Source organism: Pezoporus wallicus, unplaced genomic scaffold, assembly GCF_028554395.1.
Source record: "Pezoporus wallicus isolate ANWC-B61680 ecotype Strahan unplaced genomic scaffold, APGP_CSIRO_Pwel_v1 contig_9913, whole genome shotgun sequence".
Lineage (NCBI taxonomy): Eukaryota > Metazoa > Chordata > Aves > Psittaciformes > Psittacidae > Pezoporus > Pezoporus wallicus.
This window is the reverse complement of record NW_026640215.1, coordinates 335260-355107: the sequence shown is the minus strand read 5'-3', so window position 1 is coordinate 355107 and position 19848 is coordinate 335260. Positions and strand designations below refer to the sequence as shown.

The window sequence follows — 19848 nt, the reverse complement described above, 5'->3', positions numbered from 1 at the left end:
CCGAGCAGGATCTGCAGCCTTTGTGCCAGGCACTGAGATCTTGGCTCCTTTGTGCATGCAGAATAAGACGTTTCTCTGTAAGAAAATAGAGGGAAACAGCGTATGAAAGGGGGGATGCTTCTATCTTGCCAAACAGGAATCGTCAGTTCCAATCACTGTCTCATCTCCTTCTCCAAATCATCAACCAATAACTCTTCTTTTCTTCTGCACTACTCTGCCAGGAATCAAACATCATTTGATGTCAGTCGCGCAGTATTAAGGGGTATCATTTCCAAGGGCAAGTGCAGTGGAAAATGACAAAGGAATCGGAATGTTTGCAGCATTCCTTTCCTTCCAGCTTGACGTACAGCAGAATAGTGCCCTTATTTTATGTGCTCTGCGCAACCTTATTTATGTGCTTTGTCTGTGCCTGCTGCACCCCTGCTCCCCTTTCCATCCCTCTGGAGCTGCCAGGTGCTCTACTCCTGCCCAGGATTCACCTTAGGGCAGAGCTGATCCAAGTACCTGGCTTTGGGATTGGCTCGTAATGAAGTTGCAGGTGGCCAAATGAGGAAAGGCCTTAATGAGCTCCCTGCATACTGTGATGCTGAGTGTCACAGGAGGCTGCTTTAGAGATAGCAGTTAGCTTCCACGCAGCGGTAAGTAAGAGATGAGGCTGATCTTAGTGCTTGTTGTCAATGCCCAAAAGATCATGTGTTTGAATATTTTAATTCTTAAAGCAAATGAATCTCTTAATTTGTCCCCTGAAGCATCAGAAAACTCCCTTCCCATTGCTGCTACTGGAATGAAGCATCTGAATATGGATTCCTGATAAAATCACGGCTAGGTAATAGCTCACTGTGCTGCCTAATGTGCCAAGCATTCCTCATGAACGCTGGCTTTCCTTCCCTCCCTTGGGAGGAACGAAGAGGAAACAGGATGCCTGATGAGATGAAGCATCGCAAAAAAGGGCAGAGTGATGCAGCAGTGATTGCTGCCTGCACCAGGCCAAAGGGTCCCTGTGTGCTGGAGGTATTTCAAGCCCCCTCCATTGCCCTTCCTCAGGACACTTGATCAGCATGATGCTGGGACCAGCCTTCTCCTGATGCTCTTCAATGGTCTACGTGGTACCTTCTGAGCTGGCACCAGAGATGGGGAGGATCTCGCAGCTGTTTTGCTCTGCTTTGGTAGCACGAGCTGCGTGTGTCTTTCGAGCACAACTTTGACGTGAAGGGATTGATTTGGTTTTGTCTTTAGATGATGTCTGTGTGTGGGATAACCCAGAAGGCAGCACCTTCACAGAGCCCTACCTGGGGAGATGGGAGAGCCTGGCAAAAAGCCGGGTCTCGGAGCACGCGGCTCGTGCTGCATCTTGCATCCAGCTCCTGTGGCTTTTATCAACAGAGCATCCTTATTCAATTGCCATTCATCCCTTGGAGGTATTGCAGAGAAGTAACTGAGGCTGCTGCCCTGTGATCAGAAGCTCCTGCAGTTATGTGGCTGCTTCACCAGTTGCTGAATACACTCAGCAGCCCTTGGAAGAGTGTTGGATGGATTGGAGAGGGTCAGAGAAGGCACCGGTGACTTGGGAAGTGCCTCAGAGCTCGAGAAACGGCAGAAGAAAACTGGAATGTACTGCACTTGCTGCTATGCAATTGAAAATCTGCACCCCAGAGATGAGGTTTTCCTATTCCGCATTCCTGCATCTTGCCTTCCCCAGGAGCAGGAAGCCTCTTTGCTGCTGGATGCTCTCTGGATCACCTGTATTTTAACTCTTCCTTCCAGCTCTGCCTTTGGGAGAGGTTGATTCAGTCAATTTGGCGCTCTGTAAATTAAAAAAGCCAAGCTTCCTCAGTTAGCTCTGGGTCCTCCTCTCTCTATACAAGTGTTCCAACCATTGGGAAGATGTTCCCATTTATTTTCAAGTTTCTCCTTGAAAATCCTGCAGGAAAATTACCAGATATGCAAAGCTGCTCCCGGATCCCACCCTGAGCTGCATATCCATCACCACATTTGCCTCCTTAAGCTGCTATAATGCTTTTCTCCATTGTAATCTCTGTTGCTTCAGGTGTTCAGGTGCTACTTGGCTTCTTCATTTATAACAAAGAAAAAGGCCAGATGTGTAGGAAGAGAAGCCCAGAAGGTGTTGTGCACCTTGTGAGATGAGGGAATGATGCTCTGAGGCTTGTGGTGGAGCCTGAGTGGCAGGGGGAGGGCAAAGGAAAAGTGTATTCAGATGCAGAAGAACCAGGGGAGAGCACACATAGGGCTGTGCCCTTCTGCATAGCTCCAAGCCAAGAGCTTTCTGGAGTCTCTCACCCTGTGTCCAGAGGGAAGTGGGTGCTATCAGCAGCTACATCAGTACTCCTTGTCCATGCAGGCCCGGAGCATGCTCGGGTTAATGTGCTTCCAGTTGGGCTGCCCTTCCCTGGGAAGCTTGTCTGAGGGCCCCGTAAACGCTGTTTACTATTGGCACGTTAGCGCCTTAAGGATCACGATGTGTGTGCTCAGAAAGGCAATCCTGCGCCTGAAATATTAATGCAGTGGAAGAGCACGTCCTCTATTGAACAAAATAAATGCTGCGCTGGAAGGCAAGGAGCTGGAATATTCGGTGCATAGGATGCTGCAAGCGTTTCCAGGATGGAGGAGCGGAAAGGATGTGCTGCTGCTGGGAGTAAAGGCTACGCAGGGCTCCGGTGTGTCAGGCACCCTGCTGTAGCACCGAAGGGATTGCGGCATCTGCCAGCCCTGTGTTCTGCCGTGGCTGGCATTTACCTGCCAAGGTTTGGCTGCCTTTGGTGACAGTAACCAGTGAAGGCTTCAGAGGATGAAGGCAGAGGGGACACCGCTTCCCCGCGGTGCTGAGAATCGGCTTCACTGTGGTGTAGGTGTGTGATACAGTTTGTAGGGGCTGCTCAGGTTGTGCTGGTGTTTGGTACCTTGGCTTGAGGAGAAAGAAATGAGGCTAAAGAAAGCCTTTTTTTTTTCTTGGCTCAGTTGCAAAGGTGATGGAGGTGTTCTGGTTGTCGTATGTGCACACAGACCCTCTGCAGATTGCCTTGGTATCATGTCCTGCTAACAGCAGCAATTAAAAGGCATTGAGGGGAATGCAGTGTATGAGATGTGGATGTGTTATAGGAAGACGCTCGTCTTCCCTCATCCCTTTTCTGCACAGGCTCACCAGGGCAGCATTAGCTCCTTCAGGAAACCAGTGTAGATTAAATGGTACTTCACTAGGATCTGTGTTGCTACTCTGTTGTCAGCACTAATGGCTAAACATTAGTTTTAATGTGCTCCCAGTGTCAAAATCTATTGCTAAATAGCAGCAAGAGCAGAGCAGATAAAGCCCTATGGTACAGCTCCATTGCAGGGAATCTCTGTGCACAGTCCCATTTCTGGCTAAAAATAGCTGAAGTTCAAAGGTACTTTCAGAGCAGCAGTAAAACACACCGGGGATGAGACCCTGGGGTAGCAGTAACGGGGAGGCACAGGGGATGTGACATTAAGCCTACATAGAATAAAAGCGATGAAGCGATGCTATTACCCAGGATGGGCCAAGCCGTTCCCATTCCGCTCCCGGTGCAAAGGAGGGCGATATCCCAGCTATTCCCTCTTGCTTCCTGTCAGCGTTTTCAACCTGCAGCCCGTGTTTGCATGTGGGTTCCAGGTGTTTGAAAGCAGAGTCTTTAGTGACGGTGTGTGTTGTGACAAAGCCGTCCCACGCGCCGTGCTCCCGGTGACTGGCGCTGACGTGTCTCAAAGTGATTTGTTTCAGACATACAAAGCTAGGATGGGAACAAGGGGCCGTGCTGCTGCTGCATGTGGAGGAGGCGTTGTGTTTGTGTTAACTCTTCTGCTTCCCCCTTGATAGCTCTGTCCCAGCAGCAAAGTTCATCCCCACCTCGGTGTTGGTACCCAAGAGCTGCGGAACCTCTCTGCAAGGGGTTGGCTTGCTTGTGCAAAGCCCATATGGGAGGTTCCCACCCTGCTTGCTCTGTTCCCTGCATCCCTTTTCCCTTGGGATGTTCACAGGGAGATGCACGGCCTTGGAACAATCAATGAATTCCAATAGAGAGGTAAATTCATGGTTGCATTGATCTCGGTGTAAGAGCCACCTGTATTAGAGAGGAGAGGATGCGAAGTGAGATTCAGTGGGTCTGGGGAAGAGCAGAATCCCACAAACACCAGGTGCTGGGGGCATGCCCATGGGCCCTGGGAATAGGGTACTGGGCCCTGCTGCTCCTGACACAGCCTGTGAAGAAGGTTATTTCCCTCTCTGCAGGGTACACAGCGGTGTGTAGAACAAGTGATGCTTTGAATACAGTCCAAACCAATATAGGAAGCAGTGAAGTTAAAGATCCCAGAGCTGAAATGGTGATTCCTGAGGCAGAAAATTCCTGCCTTGCTATTCTGGAGCTGTGCAGGTATCTCATGCCTGGAGCTGCAGAGCTGAGCCTGGATCCGGGCTCGGATCCATCTGCATCAGCAGTTGTGAGTGGGCAGGGCTGTGTGTTATTCCAGCACCAGTCCTACCTCACCTACAGGTACCTGTGGTGCCATCTGTATGGGTACCAGTGCCATCCACCTGCTTTGCGATGGGGACTGTGCCAAGGGGACAAAACCAAAGGGGGCCTCTTATTTCCCTTGGACAAACATGGTTTAGAGAAGCCCTTTTCTCAAGCACCTCCTGCACTGGCTGCCTGAGTCCCCTCCAGCTCTTTGGAGTTCAGTGTCAAGTGCAGAAGGAGGGTGGTGGACGGGAAAGGGTGCTCCTGAGCTCTCCAGGAGGAAGCACGTTTCATGTGGCCGCAGGAGCTAAGAGCTCGCACTGCAAAGGTGGGAATAGCAGATGGGATTCTTTTCTTGTGAAGGGGGCTGAAGCAACAGCGACATTTATCATTAATCCTGTTTATTGGAGCTTCTGAAGTCTTGATTTTTTTTTGCATTTTTCAAACTGCAATGCTCAAGATTTAGTCTTGATCACTGGGGCCACACGGGACATCTCAGGATGCTGCCGGTGCCCTCGGTGAGGGGAGGGATCACAGAGAGACAATGATGTAGTGAACAGATCAGCAATAATTGCCTTTACAAGTGAGCAAACCAGCATGCAAACCGGATAAGCCTCTGTGTTGCTTTGAAGAGGGCAGACCGATGGGGTCGAAATCTCAGCTGTGTGCGATTGGGGATGAGGGGCACGTCTCCGGGTGCCCAGAAAAGGCAGGAGCAGGAGCAGACACCTCTTAAAAAATTAACTCACGGAGGAAAAAGGGGGAGCGGAGAGAAATGACCATAAATTATAAATGAGGCTTTGCAAACATCACAAAGGGAGGAGAAGGACATTGGCACCCAGCAGCGTCTGGAATAACAGACGGGAGCTTGTCTCCGCAGCGAGCAAGGGGGATCGCCACAATAGTGCGTGCTGCTCGTGTGGGTGGAAGAGGCAAAAGGAGAAGGCGTTTGCTGCAAATACTTCTGCCCTCTATTAAAACAAAAGCAGAGGATGTTATATCACAGAAGGAGGCATGAATTGGTGCCGTTCCAGCGGGAATTTGGGAGGTTTTTAGGCAGCGATTAAAATCTGAAGTGTTGGGGTTTGAGGCGGCAGGGTCCGGTGATTTGCCTGTAATCGCTTGACAAGAGCTGGCTGCGGGTTCTGTGCCATCCGTGCTGATCCTCCGTGGGATGTGGGGAGTTTCTAGGAGGAAGGGGAGCGTGTGGAGCTGGAGCAGAGCCAGCTCCGGAGAGGGACTCGAGTCGTAGCCTCAGGAGGGGTGTGAGGTTCGTGTTCAGCACCAGGCTTAGAGAACCGGGTCTAAGCCACGCTAACTCTCTCTCTCTTGATGAGATTACAAATAGGGCCAATAGAGATAATGAAGTTGGTGTAATCATGGGGCTGCATGTTTCATGGCAATTTAATTAAGAAGCTAAATACAAACCAGATCAACACAGTATACACTCAAAGGATTAAAACCCACCCCAGAATGTATTGCAAACGAAGAGAAACCACAGCCATTTGGGCTGCCATTCCAGTTCCTGTCCTCATCTCCCACCCATGCCTCTGCCTGTGGCCGGTGGGTCCCTGCTCTTTGACTGAAGAACAGGGCACAGAGGAGGGGGACAGCGAGGGTTAGGGCGGACCAGCTGAAAAGATGCTGGTGATAAAGGGCCCTATGGGGAATAGAGAACCTGCATCAGATGCAAGCACAGCGTGAGGAGAGCAGCAGCAGTGCTTGATTTGATGCTGGCTGGAGGTAGAAGTCTCTCACAAGATGGTCGAGTGTTTCAGGCTGTCAGGTCAGCTTAAATCAGCGCTGCGAAGTGGGAGCACATCCTGGATGGGAGGCGGGGACGGAGCATCCCTGTCTGTACTGCCCGACAAACCTATTGGGGACTTCTGGCCTTGTGAAGGGAGACGATCCCAACCCTCCCTGGGTAAATGCATGGAGAAGCTGTCAAGGAGCAGAACCTCCATGGTCAGGTTCGAGCGGGGCTGCTGCATCTGAGCCCAGCCTTGTCCATGGCTCCCAATGGTCCTGGCAGCTGCCGGCGCTGCCACAGAGACGGGATTGTCTCCTCTCGCCGCGCCGAGAGCGCTGCGACGCTTGATTTATGCCAACCCAAATTGCATTTCACGGCTCTGCTTTGCCCTCTTGCTGCTTTAGGGTTGAATTGCCAGAACTGGGCTGCCTCCGCCACCATCCTCTGTGTTACGGTAGATTTAATAGGGATAGAAATGATCCATTTATTTACTTTTATTGATGAGACGTCTTACAGTAGCGCATGAGCTTCCAGTGCTGGTCTGTAGTTGCTATGTGAAAACAGGCTCTTTCTAAGCTTCCCTGCATAGAGAGGGTTGTTTAGACAGCATGGAGTATTAAGGCAAACTTCTTGCCTTCTAAAGGGGCTGTTTCCAGACAATTCAAGTGAAAATGCCTGCGCTGTGGCACTCTCTAAAGCTACAGAAGAGATATTCACAGGCGCAGAACTATCCTCTTAGTGCAAATTGTGTGGCTGTTGATGCGCAGGCAGATACGTCCAAGGGCTGTGCTCTTGTTCCAGGCCGTGGATTTACAGATGGGTCAAGGTTTTGTCTTTGCTAAGGCTTGTCCATGCTGTAAGATGGATCCAAACGGGAGCTGGATGTGCCCTGCTCCCACTTTATCCCGGTTTCCTGTACATGGCTCTTCTGTTGGCTGGTTTTCCCCGTGTATCTGTGCTAACTCGGGGGCTGGTTGCTGATGGGGCTGTGCCACCCCTTCCTTGTGCCACTTGCCCTTCTCCTGCCTCTGAGCTGCAAGCTTTCACATTGCTCTGCAGAGGGGAAGAGATAACCCGCAGGGCTGCTGCGAGCAGCGCGCCAGGAATCATCCCTGTGCTCTTGCCATGGTGTTAGGATGATAAATACACATGTAAATGTAGAAAATACCAGAGATAAAACGGGTGACAAATGGGCTGTGCTACCTCCGCTCCTCAAGAGGGAATGAGATGCTCACTCCACACTTGCAAAGGCCAGCGATGGTTTTAAGCTCTGCTTTTATAACCGTAGGATAATAAGGCTGCATAAGGAGCCGTGTAGTTTTAAATCATGGCACATGTAAGTTACTTCTTTACCTTGGTGTTCATAAATCCAATCAGGTGCATAAATAAAGGTGAGAGGTGTTTTACAGACGGCTGAAGCTTCGCCGCCTTTTCCTGCTGACGTTGACATCATTTACGGCCCAGCTGAGTGCCATGGAAAAGAACACTGCGCATTATTACAGCTCCAAATCTTGCTTTTCCATCTCCTCAGAAAAGCCCACAGAGTTTTTAGCCTCTGAATCCAGAGTGGGCATCGGGACATGCTGCATTAACTCACCCCAGGGAAGGATGGGTGAGGCTGGCTGCCTGCTCCAAGGAGTATCACAGGCAGGGAATGAAGCTGAAAAGCTCTGGCTGCATCTCTTTTAAGATGCATTTGACTCTCCTCCATCCACAGCTTGGTCTTTTAAGGTCTCCTCCATCCATAGCTTCTCCCATCCCTGCCCAAGGCTCCAGCCATCACCCACCTTCCTGCTCTCTCTGTGTGAAGCTGCATCACCCGAGCATCACTTTAGGCAGGAAGCAGGAGCTCCATCAACCTCCCAGGCTGACTCTGCACACCTATCCCTTGCCTTGCTGTTATCATCTACTTACACATCACTGCTAATGGCTGATAGCTGAAGCTTTGGGGTTTCCTGCTCTGACTGCACAAGGTCATGTTTACTAAAGGCAGGAAGACAAGGCAGGGAAAGGTGTTTGACATTGTTTATCTTGACTGATTTTGCTCCATTAGAAGAAATTATTGCGTAGTCACATCTATGCAGACAAATATAGCTCTCTGCAAATTTAGCTCCCAGTTCACACCACAGGGGAAAAAAAATAATGTTCCAGAACATGCTAATGGTAATTTAATAGTTTATAATTGCAAATCTGTGATCTGAAATTATAATATTACAGTGCCATTGTGCTGTGAGGCAATCAGAAATGGAGATTCAGAGCAAACATTTGCATAAGAATAGCTGCTGTGCATGTCTGGGCTCTGGATGTGGGCATTGAGGAGGTGCAGTCTTTCCTCCCTCCTCACATCTACTGTTAAGAGCTGACTGTAACTTAGTGGTTTGAAGGTTCATGTCTGTGCCTCTGCAAGTGATGGGATTGCTTTGTCTGTCAGTGCTGGTGTGATCAGGACATCTCCATCACCCTTATCCATGGGTAAGCCCCATCCGTGCCTGAGGCAGCGTGAAACCTGGTGTGTCCCTCATGGGAAGAGTCCTCTGTGCATCCCTCATCTCTTCCCGATCCCTCTGCAAGGTCCCTGACAACTTTCCTTTGGTATAAATACATCATCTGGAAGGGTTTTTACCGCTCAGCTTCCCTTAGGAATGCTTGAGAGAGGAGAAGGGGCTCTGGCTTGGGATCTACGTGGTCCTCACCCCTCTCTGTGCAGGAAAGCATTAGTTTCCATAGTGCACAATTATCTGGTAATTTACTTGTGGGAGAAATTTCCTTCAAGTCTTTGGCACTGTCAGCTGGCTCACTTCCTACAGAGGGAGGTTTTATACCCCTTGTATATTCTGTTCTTCTGGAAGTGCAGGAACTGTGGACTTTGGTTTGTGTATGTGCATCTGGTCCCTCATGATGCCATCCTGTCTCTGCCCGAAGCTAAATAACCCCGATCTTTCCAGTCTCTCCCTCTATGGAAATGGCCTGATAACAAATACTGCTCTTCTGCTGCCTTTATTCCCACTGTATCTCCCAGGGGCTGCAGGCAGCGGGATGCAGCACAAAGGAGGATGGACCATTCCTCCTGCTAATGGCAGGTCTCAGAACCACTCCACAGCTCAGCTCAGCTCAATGAGGAGCCTCTGTGAGATGCAGATGTTCCTCACCTTGGGTTTTCTCCCCATTTTCTCCTCCCACGTTGGATGCATAGGTCAGGGGGGGTGAAGTCTTGCTGCAGGTGGGTGTTGTATGCCCAGCCACAGAGCCTCTTGCTCTTTGTAACTTTATTTTTCCCTTTTTCTTCTCTTTTCTTCTTTTCTTCTCTTTTCTTCTCCAGAGTCGGAAACACGCCAGCAAAGTTCGCCTCTATTACATGCTGCATCCCATAGATGGAGGCTGTCCAGCTAAAAAGCTCCGGTCAGAAAACGTGGGTATAATCAAAGTCCCTGTTTACCCAGCTGCTTTGTGAATCATTGACTTTGTGCTGCATCATTTTTTTCTGTTACAGCCACAGGTACCCAGAGGTAACATTTAGAAGAGCTGAAACGCTAAGTAACTGGAAAGGGGTTTTAATAAACCCTACAAGAAATATTATGTGCATCAGCAACAGTAATTGCGGTTTTAGTTACTCAGTTGTTCATAGAATCACGGCCTGGTTTGGGTTGGAAGGGACCAATTCCAGCCAGGGACACCTTCCACTAGAACAGGTTGCTCCAAGCCCCATCCAACCTGGTCTTGTTGTTGGGGTTTTCTGTTGTTTGGTTGTTGTTACTATCCTGGAGCAGAGGCAAGCCCCAGGGGCTTTGCATTGAGCTGATGCATTACAGGCATCAGCTCAATGTGCACTTGAGTGGAGAGGGTCAGGAAGGAGAACAGGATTTGCTGGAGCAAATCCAGAGGAGGCCACGAGGATGCTCAAGGGCTGGAGCAGGTCCCGTATGGACCCAGGCTGAGAACATTGGGGCTGGAGGAGAGAAGCTGCGTGGAGACCTCAGAGCAGCTTCCAGTGTGTGAAGGGGGCTACAAGGATGCTGGAGAGGGACTCTTCATTAGGGACTGTAGGGATGGGACAAGGGGTGATGGGTTCAGACTGAAACAGGGGGAGTTCAGGTTGGAGATAAGGAAGAAGCTCTTTATGTGAGGGTGGTGAGGCACTGGAATGGGTTGCCCAGGGAAGCTGTGAATGCTCCATCCCTGGCAGTGTTCAAGGCCAGGTTGAACAGAGCCTTGGGTGACACGGTCTAGTGTGGGGCATCCCTGCCCGTGGCAGGGGCTTGGAACTGGATGATCTCCAGGTCCTTTCCAACCCAAACCATTCTGTGATTCTATGATCTTTGTTTTTTCTCTCTTCTGCCTGATTTTCTCTGGGAGCTGATGGAAACGGACCCAAAAGGCCCCGTTACAAGGCCTGTGGTCAGTCTGCAGATACAGAAATTGGCAATTGGGTTCCTCGGTTGCGTTCAAATAAACAACTGAACGCAGGGAAATTGGACCAGCTCAGAGCCATTTGTCAGGCAATAAAAGGAGGCTAAATTTACAAGGGACTGATTCACAGTGAATTATTCATTCAGCTCTTTCCAATAGTCTGGGGTTGGTGAGCGCATTGTTGATGAGGTTCCCAGCAGATAGCATCCAAACCATTTCAGATGCACGGGGATGCGACTGTGGCTTAATGCTATCAACATTGAGGAAGATGCCTTCTAATTAAAGGGAGAAGCATGCACGTTTTGCCAAAGGAATCTGAAAGCTCCTTCATGCAGTAATTAAAATTTTAGTGGAACTTTTATGTTGCACACAGGGTAATTTCAGCTGCAATCTACCCCTTAACAACAGAATCTCACAGTATTTTTATGGACTTATTAATTACAGGGTGTGAAAGGTGCGGTAGATGCGCACGTATAGACTTGGAACACGGTGCTCTAATGAGATTTATTACATCTAACAAGAAGCCACGGAGCTGCACGTCCACCTTAGCACAAGGATGTGGTGGACAGAGAACCAAAGAGCCCTCAAACGCATCAAAGCTGAACGACTCCATCTCCTTTGTGAAAGGCAACAGTGAGAAGCTGCTGCAGTTGTAAAATCAGTGCCAGAGGCTCAGAAACAGCATTTGCTGCCTGACCTTTCACTGAGGAAAAGGCTTGTTGCTGCTATTTGAGGACTATAAAAACACTCTTCATTCCCACAACACCCGTTATCCTTTCACAGTAAGGAGTAGGAGGCTTCTACAATTAGTCTTGCACTGGGTAACGACTCGGTTCTTGGGCTGTTCATTATGGGTTTGTTTGCTGGTGGGAGAAGGGAGAAACCTCACGTCTTTGGGGTGACCTTTGATTTTACATTTCCTCTTAGCATTTCAGCTGCAAATAAGCCCACAAGGTGCAGCCTATGTCAGGACCCAACTGAAATGAGGAGTCGTGCCCTCGAGTCCCAAGTGAATTGGTTTTAACCAGCCTTTTCTCGCTACCTTTAAAACCCAGAACCCCTAGTTACCACCAGGACAGACACAATGGATGTTTCTGATGTGCTGCGAAACATGGTTTTGGGGCTGGGAGAAAAGCCTTCAAGTTCTTTCTAGCCCTGCTTGTACTAAAGGCGTTCAATTGCTTGAACCAGCATCACCTCTCTCTAAAAGGAAGGGGTTGGAATAGCAAGGATGGATTGTTTGGGGGAAGGGAGCAGGGTATTGGGTTGTGTTGCTGAGGGTAATGCATGTGCTGCTGGAGGTGGTTAAGCCAAGAACTGAGCCCCTCTTAGGCACACGTGGTGCTTTGGGAGGGTGAGCTTCAGTTCCCAATCAGAAGCAGGTTTTACAGCTTCGGGTGCAGAGCTCGCTGCATGCTGCAGCTGAAACTGAGATGAGATGTCTGGGTTTAGGGCCAGCGTTCTCACCATGTGTTTTGTACCCCATCAGAGGCCTCTGTCCCTGCTGCAGGGACCATAGGACACGTTTACCCTGTCAAACACAACGCTGGCTTAATTTATGGCTGGCTTCTCTTCAGAGAATGTAGGGTTCTCAGGGGCTCTGAGACACAGGGAGTGTTTCAGATTTAGATAACCATAAACCCGTACAGGCTCCAAAATGGAAGTGGTCTAAATTCCCTACCGAGTGCTACAGAAAATAGCTCTTTAACAGCACCACCACCTTCACAGCAGAAATTAACTCAAATTTAGCAGATACTTTGCAGGGCTCTGTTCCAGATTGGTGCGTTTCAAGGGTTTGGGTAATCTTTTCTCCTTGGTAAAACCTAGGAAATGAAGACGGCAGATTTGTGGAATCAAAAGCCTTACTTTTGCCGAGGATTGCTTAAGGAGCATCCAGCAAAGGACTGCAGCTGCCTGGTCCTGCGTGAGGATTATGCCTTTTAGCAGCTTGTTAACAGGCATTTGAATAACTCAAGTTAATTCTGTTGGATGTATGAGACTTGCTTTGAAGTTTATGATATTACAAAAAGAAGCTCTATAAATCAGGGAGAGGGGGGAAGATGAGCACTGTCAGCATCGGGAAATAGGTGCTTGGTCTCTGGTGTGCCTCCTTGTGCTCCAGATTGGAGCCATTTACCCCATCAGTGCTGCACCTCCACAAGGGTTAATGAGAAGGGGTCGTAAGCAGAAGATTGCCAAAACAAATGGTACCCCGTTGGCTGCTTTTATGCAGCATGGGGTTAGAGAGCTGCTTGTGTGGGCTTTATGGAAGCTAAATTGAGACGTTGGTGCCTATTTACTGCTGCTGCTTTAGACTGAGCTGGCGTGGGAGCAAGGGAAGAGTTGAGGGGAGCTGGATGAGAGCCACATGGGCGCAGAGCATCCCTGGGCAGCTCGGTTGTGGGTCGGCCAAGCCCTGTGCCCTAGCACAGGCCTGCTGATGGATGTGATTTTACCAGCTGGCTGCACAATCCTGTCAGCACGATGTCATTCAGCAGGTGACAAAAGACACCCGGATTGGGTTCCCCTGCCTGGTAAAACAGCCGCTGACAAATGAGAAGGCATAATTACCCTTCAGGATCCAGCATCCTGCTCTGCAGGGAGCTTGGGTGGTACAGGAGCCTTGGGTCAATGCTGAATCACACTCGAGCCCAAACATCTGCATCCTGCAGGCATTTGGGGTATGAAGAATGGCTGCTGTTGGTCTGCTGTGTTTCATACAGAGGTTGGGACTCTCAGAGGGAGAACTGGGGATGCCCCTGTCCTGCCAGCATGGCCAAATCCCCATCCAGGCTTCAAGACACTCACCCAGAGATTTGGATGGACTCGGATGAGCTGCAAAGCAAACTGTGGATCATTGTGAACCCTGGGCTCTGCACAAGAGCTTTTGGAGGGTTTGAGGGGGTTTAGAGTCTTTTAATTCCATTTCTTAACTGCAGTCTATCTGGGACAGCAAGTTGTAAAGGGAAAAGTGTCACTGCAGAGCCGAGCTGGCAGAGGAAGGGCCCCTGGTGCATCCACGCCAAAGTGTATCAGCTTTTCAAACAAGCTCTGTTGGAGGCTCTTTCATATGTTACCACCGCGGTTGATCAATGAGTCTGGGAATTCTTTACTCTGCTCTTAACTTTCAAGTGACTTCCCTTTGAAGACGTAAAATATCTTGAGAGAAAGCTATATAAAAGAAGTGCAAATTACACTCGGAACAGCACTAATCACCCCTTGAGATTTCTCCCTGAGGTTGAAGTTGATTTGCAGTTAACAACAGAAAAAGCCATGGAAATCGGGCCTTTTTCTAACTGGGCTTATTTTGGGAGAGAAAATGACCGCAAGTAGTGGGAGTTGAGGAGCTGGGCTCTTCGTTCTGTGTCTGAATCAGAGCACGACGTTTGTGAAAGCAAGATCGCGGCTCCTAAAGCAGCTAGTTTGCTGCTGTGACTGTACACAGCCAGTTGGAATATTTGCTTGCAAACAAAAGAGAGCCTACGGCTGTCTCCAGATGTCACTGAGGGAGTTTCGCTCTGCAGAGGGGCTGGATCTTACCCAGGGAATGAGAACTACCTGCCAGGAGCAGGTAATTTCCCTCCTTCAGGAAGGTCTTGCTCATTGCGCTCAGTGGCCAGCACAACGTATTGAGATCTCTGGAAATGCAAACCCACATCTCTCTGGCCCTAAACGTGATTCCCATTTCCTTTGTGGCACGGATTGAGTAATTAATTGTGACTAATGGTGTGAGCATCCTTCCCCCCCGCTTTCTCGTTGTTTGCACCCTTGTGTACGTGGAAGCTGTTTGTTTGTAAGCTCTCGCTGGCAGCAGCAGGGATGTTTCGCTGACAGATGCTCAGCCCAGAGGCTGTCGATGGGCTCTCCTTGGCTGCTCAGCTCCTCCCTGCTGCCTGCATTCAGCCAAAACCCCCGTTGGAGCAGGGAGAAATCCCAGTGGATGCGTTTATGCTTGGGAAGTGGTGGTGATGCTGGGAGGTGTTGAGATGCTCGGTGCCCTGGGTGAGGCATGGGCCAGTGCTGGAAGTGGGTACAGGATGCTGGTGGGACAGGCAGCAACCCAGTTCCTGCTGCAGTGGGAACAGCTACAACCACTGCTCATGGGGTCTGCTTAGAGGGAAGGGTCTCAGCTCAGCCCTGCCGCTGGGCAGAGCAATGGTGGCTCTTTTCCTTACAAGAATAACCACAATGAAGGTTGGAGATGATGTCCTCATTGAATCGGGGTTTAACTGTACCGATACAGAAGCAATGATTTGTAGCTGTGAAGGATGGTCCTGACTTGTATCACTGCAGCAGCGAGAGCCTCTTGCTGGTACTGAAATACTGACTAGTGTCGTTTGTGACTTCTTAAAAGTTCCAGTCACCTCGTAGCTGACACCAAGGATCTCACAACGGGGGTCCCCTTTGCACCAAGGTGTCTCATTGTGCAGATCCTCAAACAGGGCTATGGCTGCTTTGTGCAGCATCAGTTTCTGGGATGGGTTTTTTACTGTTGTGTGCGAAGTGCCTTGGACTTTAATGATTGTCTTTTTTGAGCTCAAAATGCATCTCTAGGAAAGGAGCAGAACGTAAATGTGGGCTTTAGGTGCTTTGGTCCTCTTTCATTTTGTGCAAACCCTGCAGCGAGTGTGTTTTCCTGTCTTTGGTGCATGCCACGAGGATGCTCTTGCCTTCAGGTTTGTTTTGTCAGCAGCTGGTAGTAAATGATTGCTGCGAGGGATGAACCTGGTTCCTCTGCAGGGGCCAGCAGACGGGCAGCCCAGGCTGGAACAGGCGCTTGGTAAGGGCTGGAGGCAGGCAGGATGCGATGGATTGAGCCTCATGGATGTGAGATGAGCTCCTGCACTTGGTGAGAGCAGAAGCACTGAGTCAAAGGCAGTGCTGGGGCCAGGCAGAAGCGAGTCCAGGGGAGATAAGGAAGGGAAACCCTTTGTAAACCACGGCCTTGGCATAACAACGTGGATTCCTCTCTCTTCTTTCTCCATGCTTGTGCTCGCTGGGCTGATGCACCTCTTTTTTGTCTGTGTGTTTGTCTCCACGCAGGGCAGTGACGGTGACTCGGTGGATAAGAACAAATGCTGCACGCTATGTAACATGTCCTTTACCTCGGCCGTGGTGGCTGAATCGCATTACCAGGGGAAAATCCATGCCAAAAGGTTAAAACTGCTGCTGGGTGAGCAACCAGCACTAAAGGGCACAGGTAGGTGCAGGGGGGTCCAGGGTGGGCTCGCTGTGCAGCAGCAGCACGGCAGCACACGGGTAGCGGGTGATGACCACGGGCAGAAGCAGCTCCTCCTTTGTGTCGCTGTCATAACAACCTTTAACGATCACCGATGCTCATTACTTGTCTGCTTTGTTCACGTAGATGAGTGGTTCATCAGCCAGGGCTGGCCTTTGTGCGAGAGCCCTATCTCTGGCTCCATGCTCCTGGAACCTTTTGCTCGGTGGCAGACAATGTCTCCTCTGGGCACAAATAACTGAGCCTCACTTTAATTATCAGAAGTTATTCTGCAGCTCAGCTAAGATGTTTAATAAGCCTTTCGTGTTCCTGTATAGGACAGAGTGCCATTTGCTTTCACCTTAGAGGGAAATCCAGTCTTTAAAACCTGTTGGATTGATTGTCTTTTGATTCTTGCCCAGATGAGGATTCATGCTTTCCTCCACGGTGATTCCAGTAATGCAAACCTATTAACTTTCACATTTAAAAAGCCAAATGTTGGAATCGGATAATTTAACCATCTTGTTGTTTGCTTAACCAGAAAGTCTCTGCAAACCACTCATATACACTGAAACAAACCTTCCCCAGTGGTTCTGGGGTTAGAGGATACTTGAACAAAGTGTTCTTTGTGCTGCCCAAGCAGGATAACTGGGCTGTGGTCCTGCAGACAGATGTGCTCCAGTGTTACTACCAGTGGCACTTCCTTTAGAATCTATACCTTGTCCTATAGCCTTTAGAACAGAGTATAGATTTAGCTTTGCACTTTGCATCCTTCCTAACATGAGTGCACATACCCTAGATGTGATTAAATCACGGCAGTGCTCCGAACCCCATCCCTTGTGTACAGCCCTCCAGTGCAGGTGGTTTCCTCCTCCATCACAAAACCTGGGCTTTCTGCTTCAATCCAGGCCAGTTTCTGAGCGTGCTGGATTTCAGGGAATAGTCCATGGACCTATTCCCACGTAAGTCAATGGTTCAGATTCAACTACCAGCAGGGAAAGAGTCGCTGTTTCCTCCTGGTTGCAGGCAGGACCCCACGGGTCGGAGGGAGCTGGAGCAGTGCAGAGGCAGTCGGACAACCCATGGGCAGTGGTTCTCCATGTGGATTTAGTGTTTAAATCATCTGGATGAGCCTCACAAAGGCTCCAAGTGAGCTGCGCCGCGTGCTCCCGCAGTAATGGGCTCTTGAGCAGCGGCAATCACTAGGAAAGAGTAACTCAAGGACTCATCAGCTCTCCCAGACACTTGATCTGGAAGATGAAGCTGAGCTGCAGGAATACATTAATAAGCACCTTCTGGCTCTTGAGTGCTTCTCACAGATGTGCCCTTTGGACACTGCCTTTTTCTGGGCTTTGTTCAGAGTCGCCCAGTAGTTTTCCACAGGGATTTTGTCCCAGTCCTTCATGGCTGGCACTGGGGAGCTTCCAGTCTCTTGGACTGGCTCTGGTGCTCCTGAGTCCTGGACATGTGTCTGTGACAGGGGTGTGGCCAGGCTGCACAGGGTTTGAGTGGTTTCTGTGCTGCTTTCGATGGGAAAATTCATTATCCAGCCATTTTTCTTCCCTGGAATGCTACTCCAGAGGCTCTCATATATCACCCTGATTGCCGGAAGGCCTGTTTAAGGTTTAGATGCCAGCTTTGAGACCTGGGTGATGGAGGTTGACGTGCTGGTGGTGGAGCGCTCGTTGCTCTGGCTGCTGTAGTTAAAGGGCTATTGGGTGCAGTTGTTCTGGAGCCCCTTTGCTGGTGCTGGAGCTGGAGCTGCAGGGCAGGGACAGGGCACTTTGGGATGAGTCATGGTTTCTTCTGCCTTTGGTTTGCAGAAAGGATATAGAAGTAGCATTAATCTGCTGAGAAACGAGCTGCTAACCTGCAGCAATCCGGAGATGCTGACAATCACTGATGTATTGCAGCCCCTCCTGATGTTCCAGGGACCTGAAAGCTGAGCCTGGTGACCAGTGGGTGCTGGTGGTGCAGGAGGCCGTGTAATGGGTTAGCACCTTCAAAAGGGATCAAGCTGCTGTTCTCATCATGACACCGTAATCCTTCAGGTGGTTGAAGGGGTTGAATGTTTTATGTGGTGCTGCCCTGCACTCTTAAGAGTAAAATCTGTTTTAACTTTCATGTGTGATCAAAACAAGTGAGAAAAGCTCTCTACAAATATTAGAGCTCTCATCATCTTTTAATTAAAAAGAAAAAGGAAGCTGAACATGTTTTCCCAGCTCCCCGAGTGCTCTTGTTAGGGATGAGATTAAACGCAGTCAATCTGAAAAGGGATTTTAGTGGCAATAGGCGAGTAAATGGGTAGTAAGTGCCAGATTGCAATGCCTGATTTTCAGCCTTGCACAGAAAGGTATTCTGCCACCTTGAACTGCTGTGCTGATCCTTTGTGTGGTTGGTGGGTCTGCGTGTAAAGGGAAGAGCAGGATTCCCTCTTGTCACCATGGAGGTTACATCAGGCCTAAATCCTGAGCATCCGGTGCTCTGCAGTGTATCTAAAGCAAGGCATCAGTGCGCAGCCCCGCTCCTACCAGGTAACCCAGATGCTCTTTCTGATCACTCTAAGCTGCCGCATCCTGTGAGGGTTTGCAGGTTCATGTGGATGAGTTCTGCCTCCAAACAGGCCCCTGCTTGGTATTCCGGGGTTTCTGTCTCAGCAGTCCCATAGAAAATCACATCTATTCACAGTGCCCTTATGGAGTTGCACCTTCCCTTTCAATTTTACCATCTTAATGAGATGCAGAGCTCTCATTTCTCTGCTGGTGCTTTCAGAGAGGGAGAAGTGCCTGAACGATCAGGTTTGCTCACAATAGGAAAGGGATGTCTCATCACCACAGAGAAATATTTGTGATCTCCTCTGATGCTTCTGCTGCACAAGGTTGTAGCCCTCAGAGGCTGCACATCACTGCTGTCTCTAGTCATCTCCAACATCTTCTGTCAGCTTGCATCCAGTCATTGCTGTGAGTTATAACCCAAGGAATAGTGAGGGGGGGAAGAGCTGCTGCCTTCCCTGATGGAAGTGCGGGTACCTGCAGGCATCACATCAGGAAGGTGGGAACTGGTCCCTCCGCACTGGCTTTGGGAGCGAGGTGAGGAAGAAGGGGATGATTCTGCTGGCTGGAAAAGTCACCTTGGCTTTTCTACCTCCTTGTCCTTTAGTTCCTAGTGTGGGGTTTGCGTTTCAGACGTGCTGACAGGGACAGGGTCAATGGGCGTGAGGATCCATCCAAGCCGCGGCTGGAATCCCCTCGGTCCCAGGTTTGTGTTCCAAAGAAAAGGGGATTTCTCCCGCACCCCGTGGCCGTGGCTCAGTCACGTTCTCATGCTCAGCCCCCGAGAGTGGCAATGCTAAAAGGCTGGGTGCCATTTACATGCAGCTATGAATAAAGAGCTTTGCATGCAAGAAATAAGTCAAACATTAGTTCATTGCCAGAGTGCTAAAGTGTTTCTAACTTTATATTTTGCTTCTTGCAGCAAAGTAAGACTTTCTCACTTCCCTCCCACAGCAAAAGGGAACGTAAGGCAGACTGTCATGAGCTATTTAGCATTTTGAGATGCTTTAAATAGTCAAACCAGCAGCTTTTCTGTTTGTGTTTTCGATGGAGAAACATTTTTAACGTTAGGTGGTTTGTGAGTGTTTATTATTCATTTTCGTGTCGCTGCTCAGGGAATGAGGATATTTTCTGTCCTGTCGTAGTTCTGTAGCACACATCAAAATGAGAACTCCACATCGGTGTAGCCGTCAACTTCCAAATCCTCCCGAAGAGAAATAGATGGGAGGCACGGGATGTTTGCAGCCGTTGCCAGGCTGGGTTCAGCGCACCTTAGCACTGCTCGTAGTTGTAAAGGGAGCCTGGGGAATGTGGCTTTACAGGACAACACTGATGTGAGCGCCAAGGGAAACCCAGCTGGGCGTGATGGGTGACACGGGGCTCTGCTGTGGGGCTGCAGCCTGGGGCTGGGCTCTGAGCACGGGGCCGCTGGTC

General features: G+C 49.7%; 1 protein-coding gene across 4 annotated transcripts in view; it reads left to right on the top strand.

Moving 5' to 3' along the window:
- ZMAT4 (zinc finger matrin-type 4) overlaps positions 1-19848 on the top strand; it is a 56458-nt gene that overhangs the window by 22599 nt on the left and 14011 nt on the right. For 3 of the 4 annotated variants that reach the window (XM_057418124.1, XM_057418122.1, XM_057418120.1), the window contains 2 exons: positions 9557-9646; positions 15688-15844. In XM_057418124.1, the coding sequence (XP_057274107.1) occupies positions 9557-9646; positions 15688-15844 (247 nt within the window). The remainder of the gene's footprint in view (positions 1-9556; positions 9647-15687; positions 15845-19848) is intronic. The other variant, XM_057418121.1, reaches the window with a different exon arrangement.